Here is a 20,908-nt window from a genome sequence, read left to right on the forward strand (position 1 = left end):
GAGGAAGTGCAGGCCCTCAGGTAATGAGTGACTAAACCCCATCCCCTGCCAAGATAACTCCTCTATCTTGTCAGGGTTTCCACAAGCACTGCCAGAAAACTATTGCTTCTCAGAATTCCTCGCTGCCATCACGTGCATGGATTGCCTGACAGCATCCATGCTCTTAATCCCGTTTGGCCAGGTAGTTTGGAGTTACCTGCAGGGATTGCCTGCTCTGTGCAGCTGGGTTGCTCTTAGGTGGGGTGTTGCCTTCAGGAAGTCTTTTAAAAAGGTGTTTTCATTTCTCCAGAATGCGCTTTATGTGTTTGCTTTCTGTCTTTGCTTTATTACTATGGAAGTTTGCAGTCAGAGAAAGGACTATCTTGCTTGCTGGAAGCACAGGCTTGTGTCCGGTTCCTGTTGCTCAGCCAGGGTGGTGGCATTCCCTCCCTTGGGATACATAGGTGTGACTCAGGGGCTGCCTGAGCCACGATGTGCTGGGCTGGCTCTCCCTGGGTGCTCTGAGCACCATCAGGCAGCATCCAGACCTGTTCTGCTCATCGCTCAGAGGAAGAGCATGCAAACCCCAGGCACTGGAATACATCTCCCAGGAGCCAGTTCTGGTATCTTGGCGGCAATAAGTGTTCAAGGCCAGGTTGGACACAGGGGCTTGGAGCAACCTGCTCTAGTGGAAGGTGTCCCTGCCCATGGCAGGGGGTTGGGACTGGATGAGCTTTAAGGTCCCTTCCAACACAAACCAGTCTGGGATTCTATGTCTTTTTTCCCCTAAGTGTAGAAATGCTGCCATGTGCAGTGCTGTACATCAAACTCGTGTGTTGCCTGTACAAGGGTGCTTTTATTTGTTTGATTAACACATGCCAGTTCATCTCTTGGATACCTTCATTGCTGTGTTTGCACAGCACCCAGCTCCCACCTTGTAAATACGAAGTGCTGATGTGAGGCACTTAAGGCATAGTTACTCCTTCAAAGTCCAGAAGGAATTTGAGAGATTTTTCCCAAATCACCTATTTAAATGCATAAGTAAGTCTTTGTTGCGTTTACAAAAGGCCAGACTTGGAGCTTTTGACTCTGTGTGTGTGTTTAGCTGAGAAAAGTAAAGCTTTGGTTATATTTATGCATTGTGACCAGCAAGAGTAACCAGTGACCTCCAGTCATCTCTGTGTCTGAGTTTGTAAATCTCTTGCTGGTGTATGGACTTCCCTGGTGGGGACATCATTTGGTTGTATGGGTGTTCCTCTTGTTCACGGGGAAACAAAGCCAGACTTCCCATTTCAATCTTGGCATCCCATATTTTCCCTAAATTTCAATTATAATTTAGATGGATTTTAAATTACCTCACAAGAAATAGCACTGGGGTTAGGGTTTTTTCTGTTTTCAATCCCGTGCTTGTACCTTATGGAGCACTTCTGAGTTGTTTTCTGAACAAGATTGATTTTAGTTTACCAGTAATGTTGATGTCTAATCTGAGTAATAGTTTCTTACCCCCTACTCCTGCTAAATCATATTGATGGGAGCTCAGATAATCATGAAAATACTTTCAAAGGATAGAAATATCAAAGGTGTGTAGCGTTACCACAGCAGGTTATTGCTGGATTTTGAAGTTTATTTCAATGAATGTGGCTACTGTGTGAGAGAATTTGCAAAGTAAAGGATGAGAAGGTAAAAATGAATATTACGAAGGAGTTACTTCATCAAATGGATGAATGTGTTTGAATGAATAAATTTGAACTGATGTAGATGCTGCTCGATCTCTTACAAAGAGTTGCAGCGTAAGAACATACCAGAAGTAGCAAATCCTCTTAATATTTTTCTGTGATTAATTCATATTTTTTCTTATGTGTGTGTAAACTGAGGCTCCAAAAATTGACTCTTTGGTCCAAGTTATTACAAAGCCACATCTGAAATCTAAAGGGTTTTGTCTTCATAGAGTCATAGAATCCCAGACTGGTTTGGGCTGGGAGGGACCTTAAAGCTCATCCAGTTCCAACCCCCTGCCATGGGCAGGGACATCCTCCACTAGACCAGGTTGCTCCAAGCCCCTGTGTCCAACCTGGTCTTGCTGTACCCAGTGAGCAACATCTTGTTTCTTGAAGAAGACGAAACATCAGGTGATGAGAGTTCTGAGAGTTCTCGTTCTTGCCTTGGCGTTGTCGGTGCCAGAGATTTCTGGAGTAAGAGCAGGATCTATAAATCTTACTGTTATCTCATTATAAACAACCACATGTTTGGGACTGGGAGGTAGCAGGGCTTGAAATGCTTATTGGTTCCCCTTGGAGTAAACTTGGAGCTGTTGTTGACTGTTCAAAGGGAGCCACATCCAGCTCTCCTGATTGGAAAAACATGGAGAGGGAGAAAATGCCAATCCCATAGCTGCCTTCTGTCTCTAGCACCAGTGTCAAAGTGTTACGAAACCTCAGTATGAAATCGGGGGGTTAAGGTTTGCATCTCACTGATGTAATGGAGAACAACGGTGCCAGAGCACCTAGCCCTCACAGGACTGGTGCTGAGGAGCAGGACTCTACTTAGTGCTGTGTCCACATGCGTAAACTGTGCTTTTAAACATATTTTACACATACAATCATAGAATAGTTTGGGTTGGAAGGGTCCTACAAAGCTCATCTAGTCCAATCCCCCTGCAAAGAGCAGGGACATCCTCATCTAGGTCAGGTTGTCCAGACCCACATCCAGCCTGGCCTTGAATGTCTCCAGGGATGGGGCATCCACCACCGCTCTGGGAAACCTGTGCCAGTGTTTTACCACCCTCATTGTAAAGCATTTTTTCCTCATGTCCGGACTGAATCTCCCTTCTTTTCGTTTTAAACCATCACCCCTCATCCGATCGTAACAGGCCATGCTAAAATGTCTCTCCCTATCTTTCTTATAGGTCCCTTTTAAGTACTGAAAGGCTGCAATAAGGTCTCCTAACTTGGTTTGAAAGCTTCTTGCATAGAGGCCAGACCTCCTGTGTTTAAACTGAAGAAATAACATGGGTTTACACAGTTATTTCTCATTCATTCATGGATATTTAATGACTACTGTGGGTCAAGCTTTGTCTGAAACTTGCTGTTTGTGTACCTGTCTAACAGTGACTTGGAAACCCTCTTTTCAAGGATAAGTAGAGGCCTCGAAAGTGAAATTATGGCACTTGAGAGCATAAGGACACTTGATGGGCAGCCTCTTTCACATGCGACACACTAATAACAGACTGAAGCCCTTGGTCTTTGGGCTGGATTTAGTGCTGCTTGCTGCAGCTGCTAGTAAGCAACTGCGTGTTAAACTGTGAGGTATTTTCCTTTGAGAAGAATTTCAGTCATGCCTGTCATAAGCAGAATTTGGAAGTCATTTTAAGTAGATCCACCTCCACACTTGACCCAGGCAATGGAATGGAAAAAGCTCGTGGCTTTCTTACAGAGCTTGATTCTTGAAACAAATTGGTCTAAGACGCCCAGTTGCTGCAGATGACTTACAGCAAGGACCTGGTGGCTGGTGCCTGCAAGGCGAAGGTAGTTGTGATGCCCAGGAATGTCAGTTGTGGAACTAGTTTGAGCAGCTTTCGGATGGCTTCATTGTTTGTGCTGCACAGAGCAGGGTGGCTTGGCAATGAGCAGCTTCCATCACCTCCCCAAGCCAGCGGTTCAAGTTACCTGGTCTACAGACTGTATGAAAATAGGTGTCTGGGAGTTCATAATGCAGCAGACATTGAGTGGTGGTGGGCAAGTGCTTCCTTCCTCACCAGGTTGGGGTACACCACTGCAGCAGCTTCAGTCGCAGGTTTGGCTTGTGCTGTGCTTTGTATATGTTCACAGGAAAGACGCTTCGTGCTCTGTCAGTAGCCAGAATGAGACCAGCCCATATAGAGTCATAGAATAGTTGGGGTTGGAAAGGACCTTAAGATCATACATCCTCCTTATGTAGAGAAGAAAGAAGCTTCAATGTCCTGTTGTCAAGATCTACTTTCTAAACACTCATTTTAAGGCACAGCAGAGGGGGTACCCCCGTTTGTGCTGTAAGTGTATACAACTCTTAGCGATGAGTCCTTTTATGCCAATAGGCTAGAGGACTTAAGAACTTGTAAACATCTTAGCTCAAAGCTTCCCACAACAGACTGAGCCCTCAGGTGTGGTTAAACCAGAGAACATGTGGACAGTTAATTGTGTAGTACTGTAATTAGATAAAATATTGCAAGTTTAAAAAGTAGTTGAACATTCTAGGCTGTCATCTGAGGGCTCCACTCAGTTGTAATGGCTTAGCCCTGCTCTCCTTAGTGTTGGGGTAGTGAGGGGGAGAATGGTTCTTGGCCTGTCAGGGACACTGCAGACAAACAGACTGCACTGAGTGCAGAGTGATGCTGTGATAGCTCTGGAAATGAAGAGCAGAAACACTGGCTTGCAGAGGGTCACAATGTGTAATTAATTAAAAGTAAAATTAAAAAGTCAGAAAAACTTGACAGATCATTTCCCCATATGAACATGTTACAGAATGCTTTGGCTAAATAGGTGATGTGTGAGTATATTCAGATGGTGGCCATTAGTCCATACCAGAATAACATCAACATTATCTGGGCAGACTTTAGGTTAGCTCCCAGTGCCTAAAGGGACTACAGGAAACCTGGAAAGGGGCTTTGGACAAGGGCCTGTAGGGACAGGCCAAGGGGAATGGCTTTAACCTGCCAGAGGGGAGATTGAGATGAGCTCCGAGGCAGAAGCTCTTCCCTGTGAGGGTGCTGAGGCGCTGGCACAGGGTGCCCAGAGAAGCTGTGGCTGCCCCATCCCTGGCAGTGTTCAAGGCCAGGTTGGACACAGGGGCTTGGAGCAACCTGCTCTAGTGGAAGGTGTCCCTGCCCGTGGCAGGGGGTTGGAACTGGATGAGCTTTGAGGTCTCTTCTAACACAAACCAGCCTCGGATTCTATGAGTCAGGTTGAAGTAGGCAACAAAAGCATTGTTTTCAGGGGGTTCCTGTGGTTTGATGTCTGTTAAAAACAAAACCTGCTTCTTCAGCCAGGCTCCTTTCCTAATTGATTCAAGGGTGTGTTTCCAAGTTGTTTTCCTTTAGCCATGTAGTGCTTGCACTGGCTGCATCCTGCTTTCCCCAGGGATGGGACAAGTCTGGGTGCCTCCCTGGATCACCTGGGACACCTTTGACTCTGTTCTCCCACTACCGGGCCTCACACAGCCCCGTGGCAGGGGAAAGCCAGACACTGCTCCCTGTGCATTACGTGGTTCTGAGGAACAAGTGTTGCCATTTCTCTTGTTCAGGCAGTAGCTCATTTTCTCATTTGCTTTTTAAAATCAGAATCAAAATGGGGTTAATCTGCTGTTGGTTCGTATTATCTTGTTGCGCCTGCAGCTGTAATGCAGTGACTTTGGTCCAGTGGGAACAGTAGAGCTGTGCACAAAAGCAACCTAGATTAAGAACCCCAACTTTCGCTGCATTTCCTAATACAGAAGTAATCATATGTGTGCTAAAGGGCTTCAGACAGGCAAGTGAGAGTAGTTCTGCAATAACTCCCAGCTCTAAGGCTGTTTTTCCATGTCTTTTCTCTCCGCAGCCCTCCTGGGCCAGGTGATGCTATACAGTTGGCCTCTCCCCTTGATCCTTCTGAGCAACCCTTACCTGTTACTACAGCATGTGGAAATGTTGAGCCCCTGGATGCTGCTGAGCTGACTGCAGCAAGGTACGGTACAGAGCCATGGGGAGCAGCTGCACACTGCTTGCTGGTGTGGGTGGGTTGAGGAACAAGGAGGTCAACATTGCTATTCCTCTTCTTGGGTGGATGTATGTCTGGTATGGCCAGTTGCTGATGGGTTGGCTGAGTCTCTCTGTAGGCAGTGGAGCATCTGTCAGTGGAAATCTTGACTAGGATTTAAATATATCAAACCCTTCAAAGGAAAATGCTGTTTGCCTTCCCCTGAGATTGAATCACTGCCATGTAATCATGCCATGAGAAGGTGCAATATATACCTTATGTTTTTTTAGGTGCTTATACTTTGTTTTTTGAATTATTATTTCAAGGTAGCTTGAAATACTAATTCAATTTCTTTAATTTTGAGAAGTTCCTCTGATTACGAAGCATTCGGGTATCTTGCTGTTGGACATTGGGTTTATTGCCTGCTTTTACTTGCGCTGAGAAGGTAAACTTGCTTTATTTGTGCTGGTGGCAGTTGGGTCGTCAGGTTCTTTGAGCACATGAGTTTGTCTTAACTGCCAACAGCAGAGGAAGCCTTGTAGGGTGTGTTTACCCTTCAATCACTGGGAATTCAGTGGAGTGTAAACATGCACAATATATTTAAGCTAGCATTAAATCGGTTAGCTAAACTAGCAGTAGTAGGCTATCAAAGGCGGAAAAGAGCTGGTGTCGTTTGCTCAATCCACCTTAAAATCTTGGGTGACTTTGCTGTTTGGCCAGTACTGCTCTTCCACCAGTCGCCAAGCTGGTTATTCTCTAATGTTAGCAGAGTGAATGTGTGAGAAACACACTTTTTCCTCCAGTCAGAGTAAGACGATCTAGAGACACTTCCAGTGGGAAGTCAATGATGTGGATTTCTTCCAGTTCTTGTAAGTTTTTACTCAGAGTTGTGTTTGATTGTTTTTAACAAATGTAATTGGGTTGCTGATGGGGGGTTTGTGGATTCTGTGTTTTCTTGCTAATGGATTGTTGGCCACAGTAGTGGAGCTGATAGAAAAGAGTGAGCAGTAGTTGAGGTGGAGCTCTGAGCTACTTTCTGAGTGCAGGGGAATGAAAAAAGGCCAACACCACAAGTGCCATGGAGATTTATATACGGTCTCTGGACTACAGTCTGAAATAGAAGATTCTGTTGTCCTTAGGGTGAGAGTTTGCTGTTTGCAGGGAAAAAGGCACTCAAGCTGTCTATGATTAAATGTCACCTTAGGAAACACTTAGGAAGAGCAGTCTTAGTGTGTTCTAATTTACTGCTTCTTGTAAACCTCATGAATTCACATTCTGGGTCTGGAATTTCAAGTTAATTATATTATACCTTTTCTTTTGATCTACTTCATAACTTCTGTCTTTAAAATGCTTTTTTAGTGTCCAAAAGTTCATCTGGGGGTTCCTTGCTCCACCCTGGTTGCATAGGCTGGGAATGCTGGTGCTGAGCTGCAGCTGCCCACACAGGGTGGCTGAGCCCAGTAGGGATGAGGGCACACAGACCATGCTGCAACCACGGGATCTGGCTCTTGTTTCCATATCCTCATCTTGAGGAACGTGCAAGGATTTTCTCAAGGGTTCAGTGCTAAAAAGTTGCAAACTTAGGGATATTCAGCATAGAAATAGGTAGTTTTTCAACTCCTGAAAGAGAGGAAAATGAGAGAGAAATACACTGGAGTGAATCTGGCTGGAAGCAGTTCTGTGTTTGTTGGGTTTAGTTTTTGTGTTTATTGTACAAAGCTGCACAAGTTAACTCTAGTCAGGATTGTTTGTTTTTCTTCTTCCTTTGTTTTGCATCCTTGTTCAGCTTTAGACACAGAAGGTGACCTGTTCTCCTCGCACTTGTCTTTCCTGTCCAGTCTGGTGTTGCTTGCCAGCTTCTTCTCCTCTGTCCAGAGGTGTTCCCTAGTGTCCCAGCAGTAGAAATGCAGTAGCTCCCATGTGTGCCCACCTGCACATGCAGCTGGTTGGCAGAATTGGGGTTAATATTAATGCAGCTGGACACCGCTTTAGCTCCTGTCTGAAACAGGCATGGTGCAACTCTCCTCCAGCAGCAGCAAACACTGCTGACTGCCCTGTGGTTTGGATCATAGAATCACACAATCACAGGCTGGCTTGTGTTGCTTAAAGCTCATCCAGTCCCAACCCCCTGCCACGGGCAGGGACACCTTCCACTAGAGCAGGTTGCTCCAAGCCCCTGGGTCCAACCTGGCCTTGAACACTGCCAGGGATGGGGCAGCCACAGCTTCTCTGGGCACCCTGTGCCAGCGCCTCAGCACCCTCACAGGGAAGGGCTTCTGCCTAAGAGCTCATCTCAATCTCCCCTCTGGCAGGTTAAAGCCATTCCCCTTGGCCTGTCCCTACAGGCCCTTGTCCAAAGCCCCTCTCCAGGTTTCTTGTAACCCCTTTAGGCACTGGAGCTGCTCTAAGGTCTCCCCTTCAGGAGCCTTCTCTTCTCCAGGCTGCCCCAGCCCAGCTCTCTCAGCCTGGCTCCAGAGCAGAGCTGCTCCAGCCCTTGCAGCAGCTCCGTGGCCTCCTCTGGACTCGCTCCAACAGCTCCACGTCCCTCTTGTGCTGTTGCTCCAGAGCAGGTTGGGTAGAGCCTCTGCTTTTTTGGCATTTTATGTGGAAATGCTGCACCACAACTTTTCAATATGACTTCAGAAAAATCTCTCATGCGGTGTCTCTGCATCAGTGCCTACTGGTTATACCTCTGCACTATACTCATATACCAGGGCTACTAGATGGCATGATGCTGTTCCAGTCTGTCTGCAGTAAGCTACAATTATTGTTTTCCCTCCAATATATTTAGTTATTTACAAATAAGTTCCTTTTGTTTCCATGTATTTCCCCATCAGGGGTGTCACATAGTGCAGATGGTGTGTGCTTTGACAGGGAAAAATAATGGTGCATATAAGGTAGGGGTCAGCTTGTGCTAAATGTCTTCCAGATGGCAGCGCATAATAAGAGATCAGGTTGCCCCTCCATCTGTCCAGTCAAGAAACTGTATCTTTGTTTTGCTTCTTGAGGATGACTGTCTGCCTTTCTCCTCCCCTTCTGATAACAGATTGATCAGGGACAACATGGTATCATCTGCTCAGTAAGGAGATTTTATTTAGTGTATGTATAGGGGAGTACCCTGAAAAGAATGAGGTAAGAAGTTCACTGGCTGTTCTGCCAAGCATTTTTGTTTAGCAGTGAAACTGAAAGGCCAAGTTCACTCTGCTTTGCCAGTACATGTTGCGCTAGCAGAGATTTTGGCTAGATGCATCTTTCTTTCCGTGCTGCAGGTGCAGCCCTGCAATAGGACTTCTGTATGAGAAATATTTGAATTGGAAAGGCAGAGGAGGCAGAGAAGTGGCTGTATGAGACCGCAGCTTAGCTGGGCTCCATGGGTAGACGTGTTAAACATTTCTGAGCAGTGTCTATCTGTTCCCTGCAACTTGTGGGCAGAAAAGCCCTGCAAGTGCGCAGGAAAAAGTGGCAGCTTGGGAAGCACTTGCTGCACAAGTTGTTTTGAGGGTCAGGGCACAGGTAACAGGTTGGGCAACGCAATCTGGTCCTTTCCACATGCTAAGGAAAGCTTCTGCTCTTGCATTTAACCTGCAGCTGAGGTTGTGGAGCTGCAGCACAGCGTTTAGTCCAGACCAGGCAGAGCTGTCCTAGTTCTGTTGTGAGTATTAGGGAGTAAAAGCTGTTCTAAAACTGCGCTGGCACTGAAAAACGTTGTGTTCCCCTGCAGCAGCCTCTCTCCCAGCTCCTGTTCCGCAGAGGTGACATTAAGCTATCCTAAGGGAATTTGTGATAGGTGATGTCAGATGCACTAAAAGCTGTGTTGCTTTTTCTGCAGATAGACCTTTCCCAGTCCCATAGTTGACAGCCTGGGGAGCTGTGATGCTCTCAATGCGCCCCCTCAGTGTCAGCAGCACAAGCAGGCAGGAATACCCAGGTTATCCATATAGGCAGATGGTCAGAAAGTGACTTTTGAGAATTACTTAGAGGTGGAGCTTGAAAAATGTTTGTTTTCTAATCAGCTCAGCTCTACAGGATAAAGTCCAATGTGTAGTTTATTGTGCACTGAGAAGACTTGGTTCTTTTGGTAGTATCCTTAAAGTGGACCTTGAAGCTCATCCAGTTCCACCCCCCTGCCACAGGCAGGGACACCTTTCTCTAGAGCAGGTTGCTCCAAACCCCATCTTTAGCAAAGTCTACTTGCACAAGCAAGGCAGCCAACACTTGGCAGGAGTGGTCTGTGTGGGGATCAACTATTCGACTGTTCTGATGAAGCTTGGAAAGATGAAGGGAAATAATTTGTGGATTTTAACACATACTTCATAAAAATAAGCCCTGTGCTTTGTGCAGGCCAGGGTGCAGAGCTCTTCCAAAAACGCCTGTATTTTGATAGCTAGTTTTGCTTTGCAGAATGTTAGGAATGACATTAGTGAAAGCATATCCCTGAAAATGTCTCATTTTAAGCGGAAAGACTTAAAGGGGGACACTGAAGGGCTGTAGATGGGCAGTGGGGCCTGTGTGAAGGCTGTGGGTGAGAGGGAAGCAAGTGCTACTGAAAGCAGTTAACAGGGAAGGGTTTATGTGTGCATAACATAAGGTCCATCATTCTATGTACCTTTGGTATCCTTGCTTGGCTGGGCCCTCTTGTGAAGCATTTGGGTTTTGCAGTTCTCCGTATACTCTCCAACCAGATGTTCAGCGGTTATTTTTAGCAGTTTACTTTTTGCTCTAAAATCTTACTTTCTCCAACCTCCCTGCACCCCTATATAGGCACATGGCCTTTGTGTATGTTTGATACCATTACTATATTAGGACAAAGACATTTCTAGCAAAGGGAAAAGTCCTCTGCATGAAAAAATAAACAGCTTTTCCTTTATTCACGTATTTATTTATCTAACTCCATGTGACTGAAAATTTAGGAAGTCTGTGTCACTGTCAGACCAGTTTGCACAAACTGGGAAAAGGGAGGGAAGTAAGGAAGGAAAGAAATAAGGAAGGAGTGCATAAAGGAGAATTTCTTAGGAGAAATAAGTGAGTAGTTATCCCATATGGCACAAAGCAACTTCATGGGTATGAGCTAATCAAGGTAAACCACTCTCAGAATGAGCTTTTGTGATCTTATTAAGTTAGTGGAGGCACACTTTGGGGAATAACTGTCCTTGTGCGCCTATGTATTGTACCTAAAGTTAGGGATGTGATTTATGTTTGTCCTCTGTTTGTATACATGTTTCTAAAGAAAAGAACAGTCTGTCCCTGAACCTTGCTAACTCTTAGTGCCACAATTTAATCTATCTTCTACAATTGCAGTATAATTACTGGGGGGAAGGGGAGAGGAAATTGTGAAAGGAATGACAATGATAACTGCTTATATTTAGTTCAGGAAACATAAAAGAAACTTCTCAGCCAAGGCCTGATTACATGAATGTTTCCTTAAACATTTGTGCCTGGATCTCTGGAAGCAGGAGCTGGCAGAAGGAGATGATGTTGTGGGTGCTACCCCAGGACATCTGTGTCCCTCTGCTATGCAAGAGGTGCCCTGAAAGGACAATGCAGTGTGACAAGATCTTACTCTGCTCCTGCATTTGAGACATGAAGCTATGGGTTATTTAGTTCCTTTTCTGTCATTAGTTTAATGAGTGTGGCCAAGGGCAGGGGGAGCAGTGTGGTTACCAGTGTGCTTAAAGGGATGGAGAATGCAAGAGAGCTTCTTATGGGGTGATGTTTGGTTACGCGGGTGATTTACACTCTTAAAGAGCACGAGTAGGCTCAGAAGTGTTTTATTTGTGCTGCTTTTTTTCTAACTTGGGTTTTGCTTAAGAAAAAAGAAAGTTAACGGAGCTGTAAGGGTGTGTTCTGCTCTGGTCTGCCTTGAGGAGAGAGAATGGCAAGACAACCCTCCACTGTGTGCCTGGGATTTGGGCTGGTAGCTGTTTCCTCTTGTATCCTGGTTGGTGTCTATGTGCCACAACACCTTTCCTGCAATTACCAGGAGTGGGCATGGCTCCTCATAGTGCCCCACAGGCCCCTGCTGTGAATAAACTTGGTCTTTCCAGTCCATATTTACATGGTCTGGAAATCATGACATGACTGTCCTGCTTCTGAGATTGGGGCTTGTGGGGCTGCGCTGAGCAGAGGGACTTGTAGGAATTAACAAACGCAGCAGTATTACAGTCCTGTAATGTTAACATTAATGCCATGAGTTCAGGGATTATTGTGCTTTTAGCACAGGGAGAGCTTTTAAAGTAAGAGATTTTTTTAGTCCTAGATTTTAGAGGCTTTTTTCCTAAAAGGCAAGTCACTTAGTCAAATGTTTGTATTGTACACCAAGTGAGAATGGCAGGGGTTGGAGCTAGATGATCTTAAGGTCCTTTCCAACCCAAACAATTCTATAACTGCAAAGTGGTCATTAGTGATTTTTTTATTTTACTAATTTAATCTACAGTTAAATTCCTCTGGCAGTTAATGTTCTGCTGTATAAGAGCTATCAGAACTTTGCAGTATAACTGGCTATGTGGTCATCTGAGCAATTAAGTGAAGTTGGGTTTGTAGGAAGAAGTAATTTATGGGAGGTGGGAGAGAGATGAATTGGGAGGGAATGAATCATAGAATCCGAGACTGGTTTGTTGGAAGGGACCTTAAAGCTCATCCAGTTCCAACTCCCTGCCACGGGCAGGGACACCTTCCACTAGAGCAGGTTGCTCCAAGCCCCTGTGTCCAACCTGGCCTTGAACACTGCCAGGGATGGGGCAGCCACAGCTTCTCTGGGCACCCTGGGATGCTGCGCTCCTTAGAGCTCAGTTTAGATCCAGGCAAAGTTCATCTTTTAAGGAGACTCCACTAAAGCTTCATGGGCACTTCTGATATTTGTCAGCTTATTTTTAACAATTGTTTTGCAGCACTTCCAAGCCTGATAGCTGCAGAGAAGTTGATAACCTTGTGTCTGAGGATGTACCTTTGCCTGCAGCCCCTGGTGATGGTGTAGAACTGCCTGCTGAAGAAACCAAAGGTTTCACAACGGAAAAAAAAAGGTATTGTGTAGTGTTATTTCACATGTTACAGTAAATTTTCATGTCTGTACATCCTTTACTAAAGAAAATATAACCAGTGTGAAAGAGGATGAATAATAGTTGTTTTGTCTAACTTACATGAACACTTTGTTGCTACATTTTGAAACCAAATGGTAGACTATCAGTACCTGCTTATTCCAGCATATTTACTTCAAAAGACCAGAAGAGGGAGCTTGGGCTACACTGGTTATTACTATGCTGATCTTTCCTATTTTTGAACTAATAATTCTTCAGGGTTTTTTTTCCCAAATATTTTCCTTTCTTAAAGTTCAAGGGGTTTTCGGGGATTTTTTTGTTGGTTGGTTTTGTTTGGGCTTTTTGTGTGTGTGTGTGTTGTGGGTTTTGGTTTTTTTGGTGAAATTTTGCTAGTTCAGGTCATATTTAAGAGGACTGTTCTACTCACTCCCCTTTGGATGCCACCAGCATCTTTCCCACCCCATGCTACCTATTTGCATTATAGTTGTCAGTACCGAAGGAAGACGTTCAGCTTGGCTTTGCTCTTGCTGAAGAAATGTTGAGTTATCTTGATTTCCAAGTTAAATGTTTCCTTCAGATGTGCATTGATTGATGCTATACTGTTTGATAGATGGCCTAGGGTGCTTTTGCTTGGAAACCCCCCAAACTGAGCCCTTCCATCTCAAATATAGTCAAGATGAGACATGTGCTTGAATATTCATGTCAGAGCTTCAGATGATGCCTGTCTAATGTGTGATTAACCAGTCTGCTGTTGTGGCTCGGCAATAAAGGCATGCCCTTACTGTGACATCTATTAATGGAAAAGGTCACAGCACAGATGAGAATATCAAATGGGCACTCCCTGGAGAACAGTGTTCTCCACCCCACAAATACAGAGTGGCAGCTGGTGACAAGTACATTCAAGGTAGGAGACACCACAGGAAATACAGTTACTGCACTGAAGCTCTGATCAGAAATGTCAGAAGATGCTACTGTCAGCAGAGGATGCTCTGAATGATAAATGAAAACATACACAATAGACATGTTCTGCTGCAGAACAGTGAATGAATGGTTGTGGCTGCCCCATCCCTGGCAGTGTTAAAGGCCAGGCTGGACACAGGGGCTTGGAGCAACTTGGTCTAGTGGAAGGTGTCCCTGCCTGTGGCAGGGGGTTGGAACTGGGTGAGCTTTAAGCTCCCTCCCAACACAAACCAGTCTGTGACTATATGAAAAATTCATCCACAGTATAATATCCAGGAAACACGTTGGTTCAGTATTTGTTCTGAAGTTTTGATCAGAAAATGGTGTCCTCCCTATTAGTAGTGTATATGCTTGTTGTAACACAGTTGGGCCAAGTCTTCTGTGTAATGTTCCTCCATGATACTCTACTGGACCCACACGTGTTAACCTGTGTGTAGCTGGTGGGTAGTAGAAGTGCTCAAAGGTCTGTTTTGCACCAATATGCAAGTTCTGTAATCTGTGGAGAATTATCTAAACGAAGGGTAGATACCATGGTCATTCTCTAAAAATGGAAAGAAATGGTCAGACATTAGAAAATACTCACCCCAAGATGTTGACTCATTCCAGAGAATCATCCAAAATTGTTTGAACTTTATGGATACCCTGGCCTGAATTTCACATTCTGTGAGTGCTTTAGTGTAGTCCCTGATGACTATCGTTTACAAATCCAAATTGAAACCACCAAAACACATGGTGATTTTTTTTACCCGCTTTCACTACAGTTCAGCATCAAAGAGAAGAGAGGTAGGTTTAGAACTGAGCTGCTGGGCTCAGGCATTTGGATTGTCTTGTGCCTTTGGTTTTGATAATGATGTAGTGTGTTTAATAACGTAAACGTCTGTGTGTGCATCAGAATCTCCTGGATGCGATAAACAGTGGTGTAATTGAGTGATGTTAGTAGAACTACTTCATGCAGAATCCAAATCCAGCCTCAGCAACCAAAATGTACACTGGCAAACAACCTTGTTGTGCCTTGAGACCAGCAGTCTTGTCACCCACAGCCTTCTTTCTCTGAAGCTGACTTGGGCGCTTGTTCTTTTTGTTACATGAACACAGACTTTGCCAGATCTTAATGGAAATTAAGATGCATCCAGAGGTGAGAATTGGAGATGTCTTTGGGCCGAAGCATAATTCTTGCATCCTCTTGAAAAGCAAATATATTACTGTCCAAACAGCTCTTTGCTGTTATAATCAGTCCCTTATGTAAATACTTCTTGGACTATCTCACGTTTTTATGGGATTCATGTGTATCAAGGCAAATCAGCCATGGGAAATAATAGCATGCAAATTGGGTAATGTTTCACTTTGTCACATTTATCGCAACTGCCTGGACGTCAGGGTGCAAAACTTCTGCAAATGCTGTGCCACTGCACAGCGTTCTGCTGAATGGACCCTTGAGGCGTTTCCTCAGTCTCCTCTGGTTACGATGGGCAGATTATGAACTGTGTCACAGACACTTCATAATTTGGGAGAAGTGCTGAAATATTGCGAGTGAGTGTAACTTATCCTTTATGGAAACCCTGCGGATAGAGCTGGAAAGCCTCTGATCCATCCTTTTAATTGTCCTGTGAGGAAGAGAGATGGGTGTAATCCGTTCTGTAGAGCAAAAAGCAAATGCTGTCTTTGTGCATGTCACAGAATCATAGAATAGTTTGTGTTGGAAGGGACCTTAAAGCTCCTCCAGTTCCAACCCCCTGCCACGGGCAGGGACACCTTCCACTAGAGCAGGTTGCTCCAAGCCCCTGTGTCCAACCTGGCCTTGAACACTGCCAGGGATGGGGCAGCCACAGCTTCTCTGGGCACCCTGTGCCAGCGCCTCACCAGTGCTCTCCCCTGTAGCCTCACTACCTGCCTTGCACGCTACATCTATGATGCTAAATGTGGCTGATGGGATCGGAGAGGTGGGTCCTCGTTATCAGGTATGTGGGCAGTTTTCATTCAAAAGCTAACCCAGACTGAGGTTGGGTCATTTTGAGGGAGTTCAGATGGATAGAGGACTTCTGCTGACCTCTGAAATTAAATCATAGAACCATAGAATAGTTTGGGTTGGAAGGGACCATCTCTGTCTTATTTAATTTTCCTGAAATGAGCCTGGAACCAATTGGTGCCCAGCAATGAATCTTTCCATCCAAAAGCAGAAAGTCACAACAGTCTTTAGAGAAAGCTCCACTTTCTGCACTGTTGGCTTCTAAAAGGTAGTTTCATAATACTTCCCAGGGAGGAAGCTGAATGTTTGGTGTTGCACAGAAAAACAGGATAAGCTTTATGACTTCTGGGTTTTATTTGTGTGATCATATATTGAAAACGAGTTTTCTCCTTTTACCTGCTTTTGGAGAAGCTTGGTGTGAAACAAAGTAAATAACAATCTATGGATTGCCTTCATTTGTGACCAATACTGACAATCCTGGACTGAGTTGCTTTTAGTGATGTGATCAAACCCAAGAAGGGATTAAATAGGATTCAAAACCAGGCTTTTTTCCTTGAGTGAATTTAACCCTTTTGAAAGGGAGGTGTCATTATGATGTTTACAACTGCATTGAGCAAGGGAGAGGTGAGAAATACAAGTGAGGGATACAGATACAGTCTCAAGGCCTCTTTGTTTCCAAAGTGTGGAGTTTTGAGGGTTTTATTATTTTTGGGGGGTGTCGGAATGAAGTATTGGGGTTTTTTTTACATGTATTATATGAAATGGATATTAGTACACCTCTAATGTGTGTCTGGACTCTGGTGCACAAGTGAAGCGATGCTTTTTTGTAGTAACAACAGAAGGAAGGCATTGAAATGAAGATACTTAGGTCTTGGAAACTAAAACCCAAAGGCTTCTCTTAAGGCTTTGTAGCTTATAGCCTGAAAGTCATTCACCATCTTATGAAACACAACACAAAAAGTAGTTACCTTCCATGTAATCAGCTCGTCTGTAACAAATGGACAGGAATGAGCCACAGTCCTGCTCTTCATTCATTCCCTCCATTCCAAGTTTTTAAGAGATTCCCCACTAGGAGGGTGCTGAGGCGCTGGCACGGGGTGCCCAGAGAAGCTGTGGCTGCCCCATCCCTGGCAGTGTTCAAGGCCAGGTTGGACACAGGGGCTTGGAGCAACCTGCTCTAGTGGAAGGTGTCCCTGCCCGTGGCAGGGGCTTGGGACTGGATGAACTTTAAGGTCCCTTCCAACACAAACCAGTCTGGGATTGTGTCTCCTGAGTGCTGTGTTCAGAACTGCTCAGCCCCAGGCAGGAGGATGCTTTGTGTTGCTCAGTGTAGATTTTTTCAGCCTATTACTGAGTAATAGCATCAAATCCTGGGATGTCTGCTGTGTTTCAAGCCAAAAATGTTGTAGACCAAGTGCATTTGCTTGTAGCTTATTGTGGGACTGGGTATGGTGAGGTTCCCAGATGAGAGACCAGATCCTGCAGGCTTCTCCGGGTGAACCCATGGCTGGGGAGGGAACAGTCCTGTGTATGGTAGGCAAGGTGCCTGGAGGCCCCCATGTTTTGTGCTGGCAGAGGACAAGTTCCATAAACCAGCAGCAATTCAACAAATTATAGCTTCCAGTAACTGCATTTTTAAAAGGCAAAGCATAAATGGATGCTTGACGGAAGAGGGAAATGTCTCTGGGTTTGTAACCATGTCTTTGTTCCAGATTGGGGCTCTCTGGGGTGCGTTCTGCCTGCATGTTTATGCTCAAAGAGAGCAATTATTTGTGTGTGTTGTAAAGCTTCTCTCTGTATGTGGCAATGGACAAAAGGGTGATGGTAGCCCTCTGTTTGCTTGTTATTACTGTGTATTTTACAGGTTCCCTCAGGCGATATATGGTAATTTCCTTGCTGCTAGAACAGGTTCAGCAGCATGAAAATGAATATGTCATTACACTAATTAATCCATCCACAAGGAATTTTAGAATGGCATTAATCATTTTGCATCAATCCTACAAAACTGTAGCAGTACAGATCCAGGATGGAGATTCAGGATGCAGTCTGGAGAAGAGAAGGCTCCAAGGAGACCTCATAGCAGCCTTCTAGTGCCTAAAGGGGCTGACAAGAAACCTGGAGAGGGGCTTTGGACAAGGGCCTGTAGGGACAGGCCAAGGGGAATGGCTTTAACCTGCCAGAGGGGGGATTGAGATGAGCTCTTGGGCAGAAGCTCTTCCCTGTGAGGGTGCTGAGGCGCTGGCACAGGGTGCCCAGAGAAGCTGTGGCTGCCCCATCCCTGGCAGTGTTCAAGGCCAGGTTGGACACAGGGGCTTGGAGCAACCTGCTCTAGTGGAAGGTGTCCCTGCCCGTGGCAGGGGGTTGGAACTGGATGAGCTTTAATGTCCCTTCCAACACAAACCAGTCTGGGGTTCTATGATTATACACCTGGCTTGGATTGCTGTTCCCTGGCACCATGGCATGTAGGGTGACAGCTCTGTGGGCACCAGAGGAGCCTGGTACTATCAGGAGGGTGGAAGACTTGCAGGGGACCACCCCATGTCCCACAGCAGGAAACACATGGGCTAAAACTGCTGAGTCAGGTGTATTTTGTATTTTTCAGCAATAGACATTATGCTTAAATTTGGCCTGTGCTTTTGGGGCACTCTACCCCTAATGCTAAATATTCTAAGAACAAAGCAGAAAGAACCACTGAAAAATAGCAAAAATACCTCAAACCAGTTTTCTGTTAACTCTTTTGAAATCACGTGGAATCTGCAAGCTGAATTCCTCCAGAAGTTACCCAGTCAGCATTTGACCACCCATCAGTTGCAGCTAAGACTCACACCAGGCAGGAATACTGGCCTTCCCTGATTTCTTCATCCTGCATTTTCAGAATCTCATTCTTCACTCAGTCCCTGAGGCCAAGAGACCTTCAGATTCTGCCTCCTGAGATCTCCTGCAACAAGGTGCCCCTGTAGAGCATTATTCACACTGGTCTTGTCAGATGAGGGCAGGTACCTGAAAGCCCTTGAAAATGTCAGTCCCCTCCTTGCATTAGGCACCTCCTTTCCTAAGAAGCCTGACTCCGCAGTCTTAGGGGTCTCAGGATGTTTAAAGGCTTAGGATGAAGCGCAGAAGGAAAGATCCCATTGTCTGTAGTGGTGGTTCTGCAACTCCATTGCATGGAAATGTCAGCAGAGCTTTGGGTGTTTGGTTTATGGTTGTGATCTGCAGAGGTATACTCAGCAGTAAAACAAACTCCCTCCTTTGGTGTGGTTATGCTTGTGGTCCCAGCCAAAGGCTCAGCCAGAAATTAGGGAAATGGGTTTAAAGTTTTGTTTGTGATCCAGTGAATTCAGGCCTGGTTCATACGGTAACATGGTCCAAATGAAAACCCAGATTGAAGTGTATGTGCCTTGGCAGGAAGGGAAAGCAAAGGAGCAAATGACAGGCTAGAGGCTGAATGAAATGATGTGGGATGAAGAGCTTTCCACAGGGGTTTGGCTGTCCTTGAGCCTTAACTTGTGTCTCCTCTGTAGATCTCTATGGAAGACAGACCCCTTTGTTCCTTTGGTGAAAAGCTGAGAGCTGGGCTGGTTCAGCCTGGAGAAGAGAAGGCTCCTGAAGGGGACACCTTAGAGCAGCTCCAGTGCCTAAAGTGGCTCCAGGAAACCTGGAGAGGGGCTTTGGACAAGGGTCTGTAGGGACAGGCCAAGGGGAATGGCTTTAACCTGCCAGAGGGGAGATTGAGATGAGCTCTGAGGCAGAAGCTCTTCCCTGTGAGGGTGCTGAGGCGCTGGCACAGGGTGCCCAGAGAAGCTGTGGCTGCCCCATCCCTGGCAGTGTTCAAGGCCAGGTTGGACACAGGGGCTTGGAGCAACCTGCTCTAGTGGAAGGTGTCCCTGCCCGTGGCAGGGGGTTGGAGCTGGATGAGCTTTAAGGTCCCTTCCAACCCAAACCAGGCTGGGATTCTATGAAATCTCAGCACAGCCACTGTGGATGCTTCCACACTTGAGGGTGTGCTCAGCTCTTGGAAACCTCATCTCCCTGTTTGTGTGGCTTCTTAATTTCATAGAACACTTTTGTATGTGGAATCTTCTGGTGTGTTTAGTTCTCACGTTACTAATCGTAATTCACTGCCGACCTCTGAAAGCCTGTAACCCCCCCGGCATCCTGAATAGCACCATGCAGGGGCCCCTTTTGTTATCTTTGCAGTGGGTTTCCCATGCAGGAAAGTTCAATAACTTAAGCATGCATTTTGGTTATTCATAACTCTTATTGCCATTAATCTCATTGCAATTTAGATTAAGCAGCGACTTTAGCAACCAACCAGTGATCAATGGGGCTGGAGGGCAATGTTATTTATTTTATTTAAATGTTTTATGTTATGATTTTTATTACCACTTTGTTTAGAAACCCGTTCTAGCATTTGTTTCCCGTGATCTCTAGTGTCTATCCTGGTTGTATCATCACTGGTCACTCCATTTTTCTTTGACTTGGCTGAAGGAAATATTCCGTCAGCGTGGTCAGGCTTAAAATTCAGAGACATTGTGTTTTCTCATGAACAGTATTTCAATGCAAATAACTCATACTGCATTAATCTAGATAAGTGGTTGAGCAGACTGTGTTATCAAAGTATTTGATCTATAAGAAGAAGTTAAATCTGTGAAGCTTTACTCCTAGTATCTCCTAGTGTTGTTTTGTGGTGTATTATGTTATATACGGACAGGGCTTGGAGCAACCTGGTCTAGTGGAAGGTGTCCCTGCCCATGGCAGGGGGTTGGAACTGGTGAGCTTTAAGATCCCTTCCAACCCAAACCATTCTGTGATTCTAAGAAAACGTCTTTCCAGGCTGCATTCAAGGCTTTGGGATCCAAAGGCAATATCATCTAAATATATATTGGGGGAAGATTATATTTAAGCAATAATTTTTTTTTTTTTCAACATTTTTCCATCTTTTTTTGTTTGTTGTAGTCAGTTCTGTTGCTCAGAGCTTTGGCAGCAGCCTTCAGGATACCAAAGAAACCACTTTCTGTTATCGGGATGTTTGGTTTTGCTCTGTCTATGCAGTTGGCTTTATATGGTGCTCATTTCTGCTCAGTGTGTCAATAATGCATTGTAGCTAGGAGGCACAGCTTAATATTCACCCTCTCCTTCCCAAGGGGGATGGATGTGTGAGGGAGGCTTTTCTTTCAGTAGGTTCTTTGATGTTTCTGTGTGTGTGTGTGTGTGTGTTTATAACTAGTGTAAATGCCTCACGCAATGGACAGTGAAGCCAA

At 45.2% G+C, this 20,908-nt stretch overlaps 1 protein-coding gene across 5 annotated transcripts in view; it reads left to right on the forward strand.

Annotated features, from left to right (window-relative positions):
- Positions 1-20,908, forward strand: part of TACC2 (transforming acidic coiled-coil containing protein 2) — a 101,988-nt gene that overhangs the window by 13,713 nt on the left and 67,367 nt on the right. For 3 of the 5 annotated variants that reach the window (XM_030487485.1, XM_030487486.1, XM_030487487.1), the window contains exon 1: positions 12,575-12,706. Coding sequence is in view for 2 of the 5 variants with exons in the window: in XM_030487483.1 (XP_030343343.1) it covers positions 5,550-5,675; positions 12,575-12,706 (258 nt within the window). In the remaining 3 variants the exon portion in view is untranslated. Of the gene's footprint in view, positions 1-5,549; positions 5,676-12,574; positions 12,707-20,908 lie in introns of those variants that run through there. The other 2 variants (XM_030487483.1, XM_030487484.1) reach the window with 1 other exon arrangement.

Source organism: Strigops habroptila, chromosome 5 (genome assembly GCF_004027225.2).
Source record: "Strigops habroptila isolate Jane chromosome 5, bStrHab1.2.pri, whole genome shotgun sequence".
Lineage (NCBI taxonomy): Eukaryota > Metazoa > Chordata > Aves > Psittaciformes > Psittacidae > Strigops > Strigops habroptila.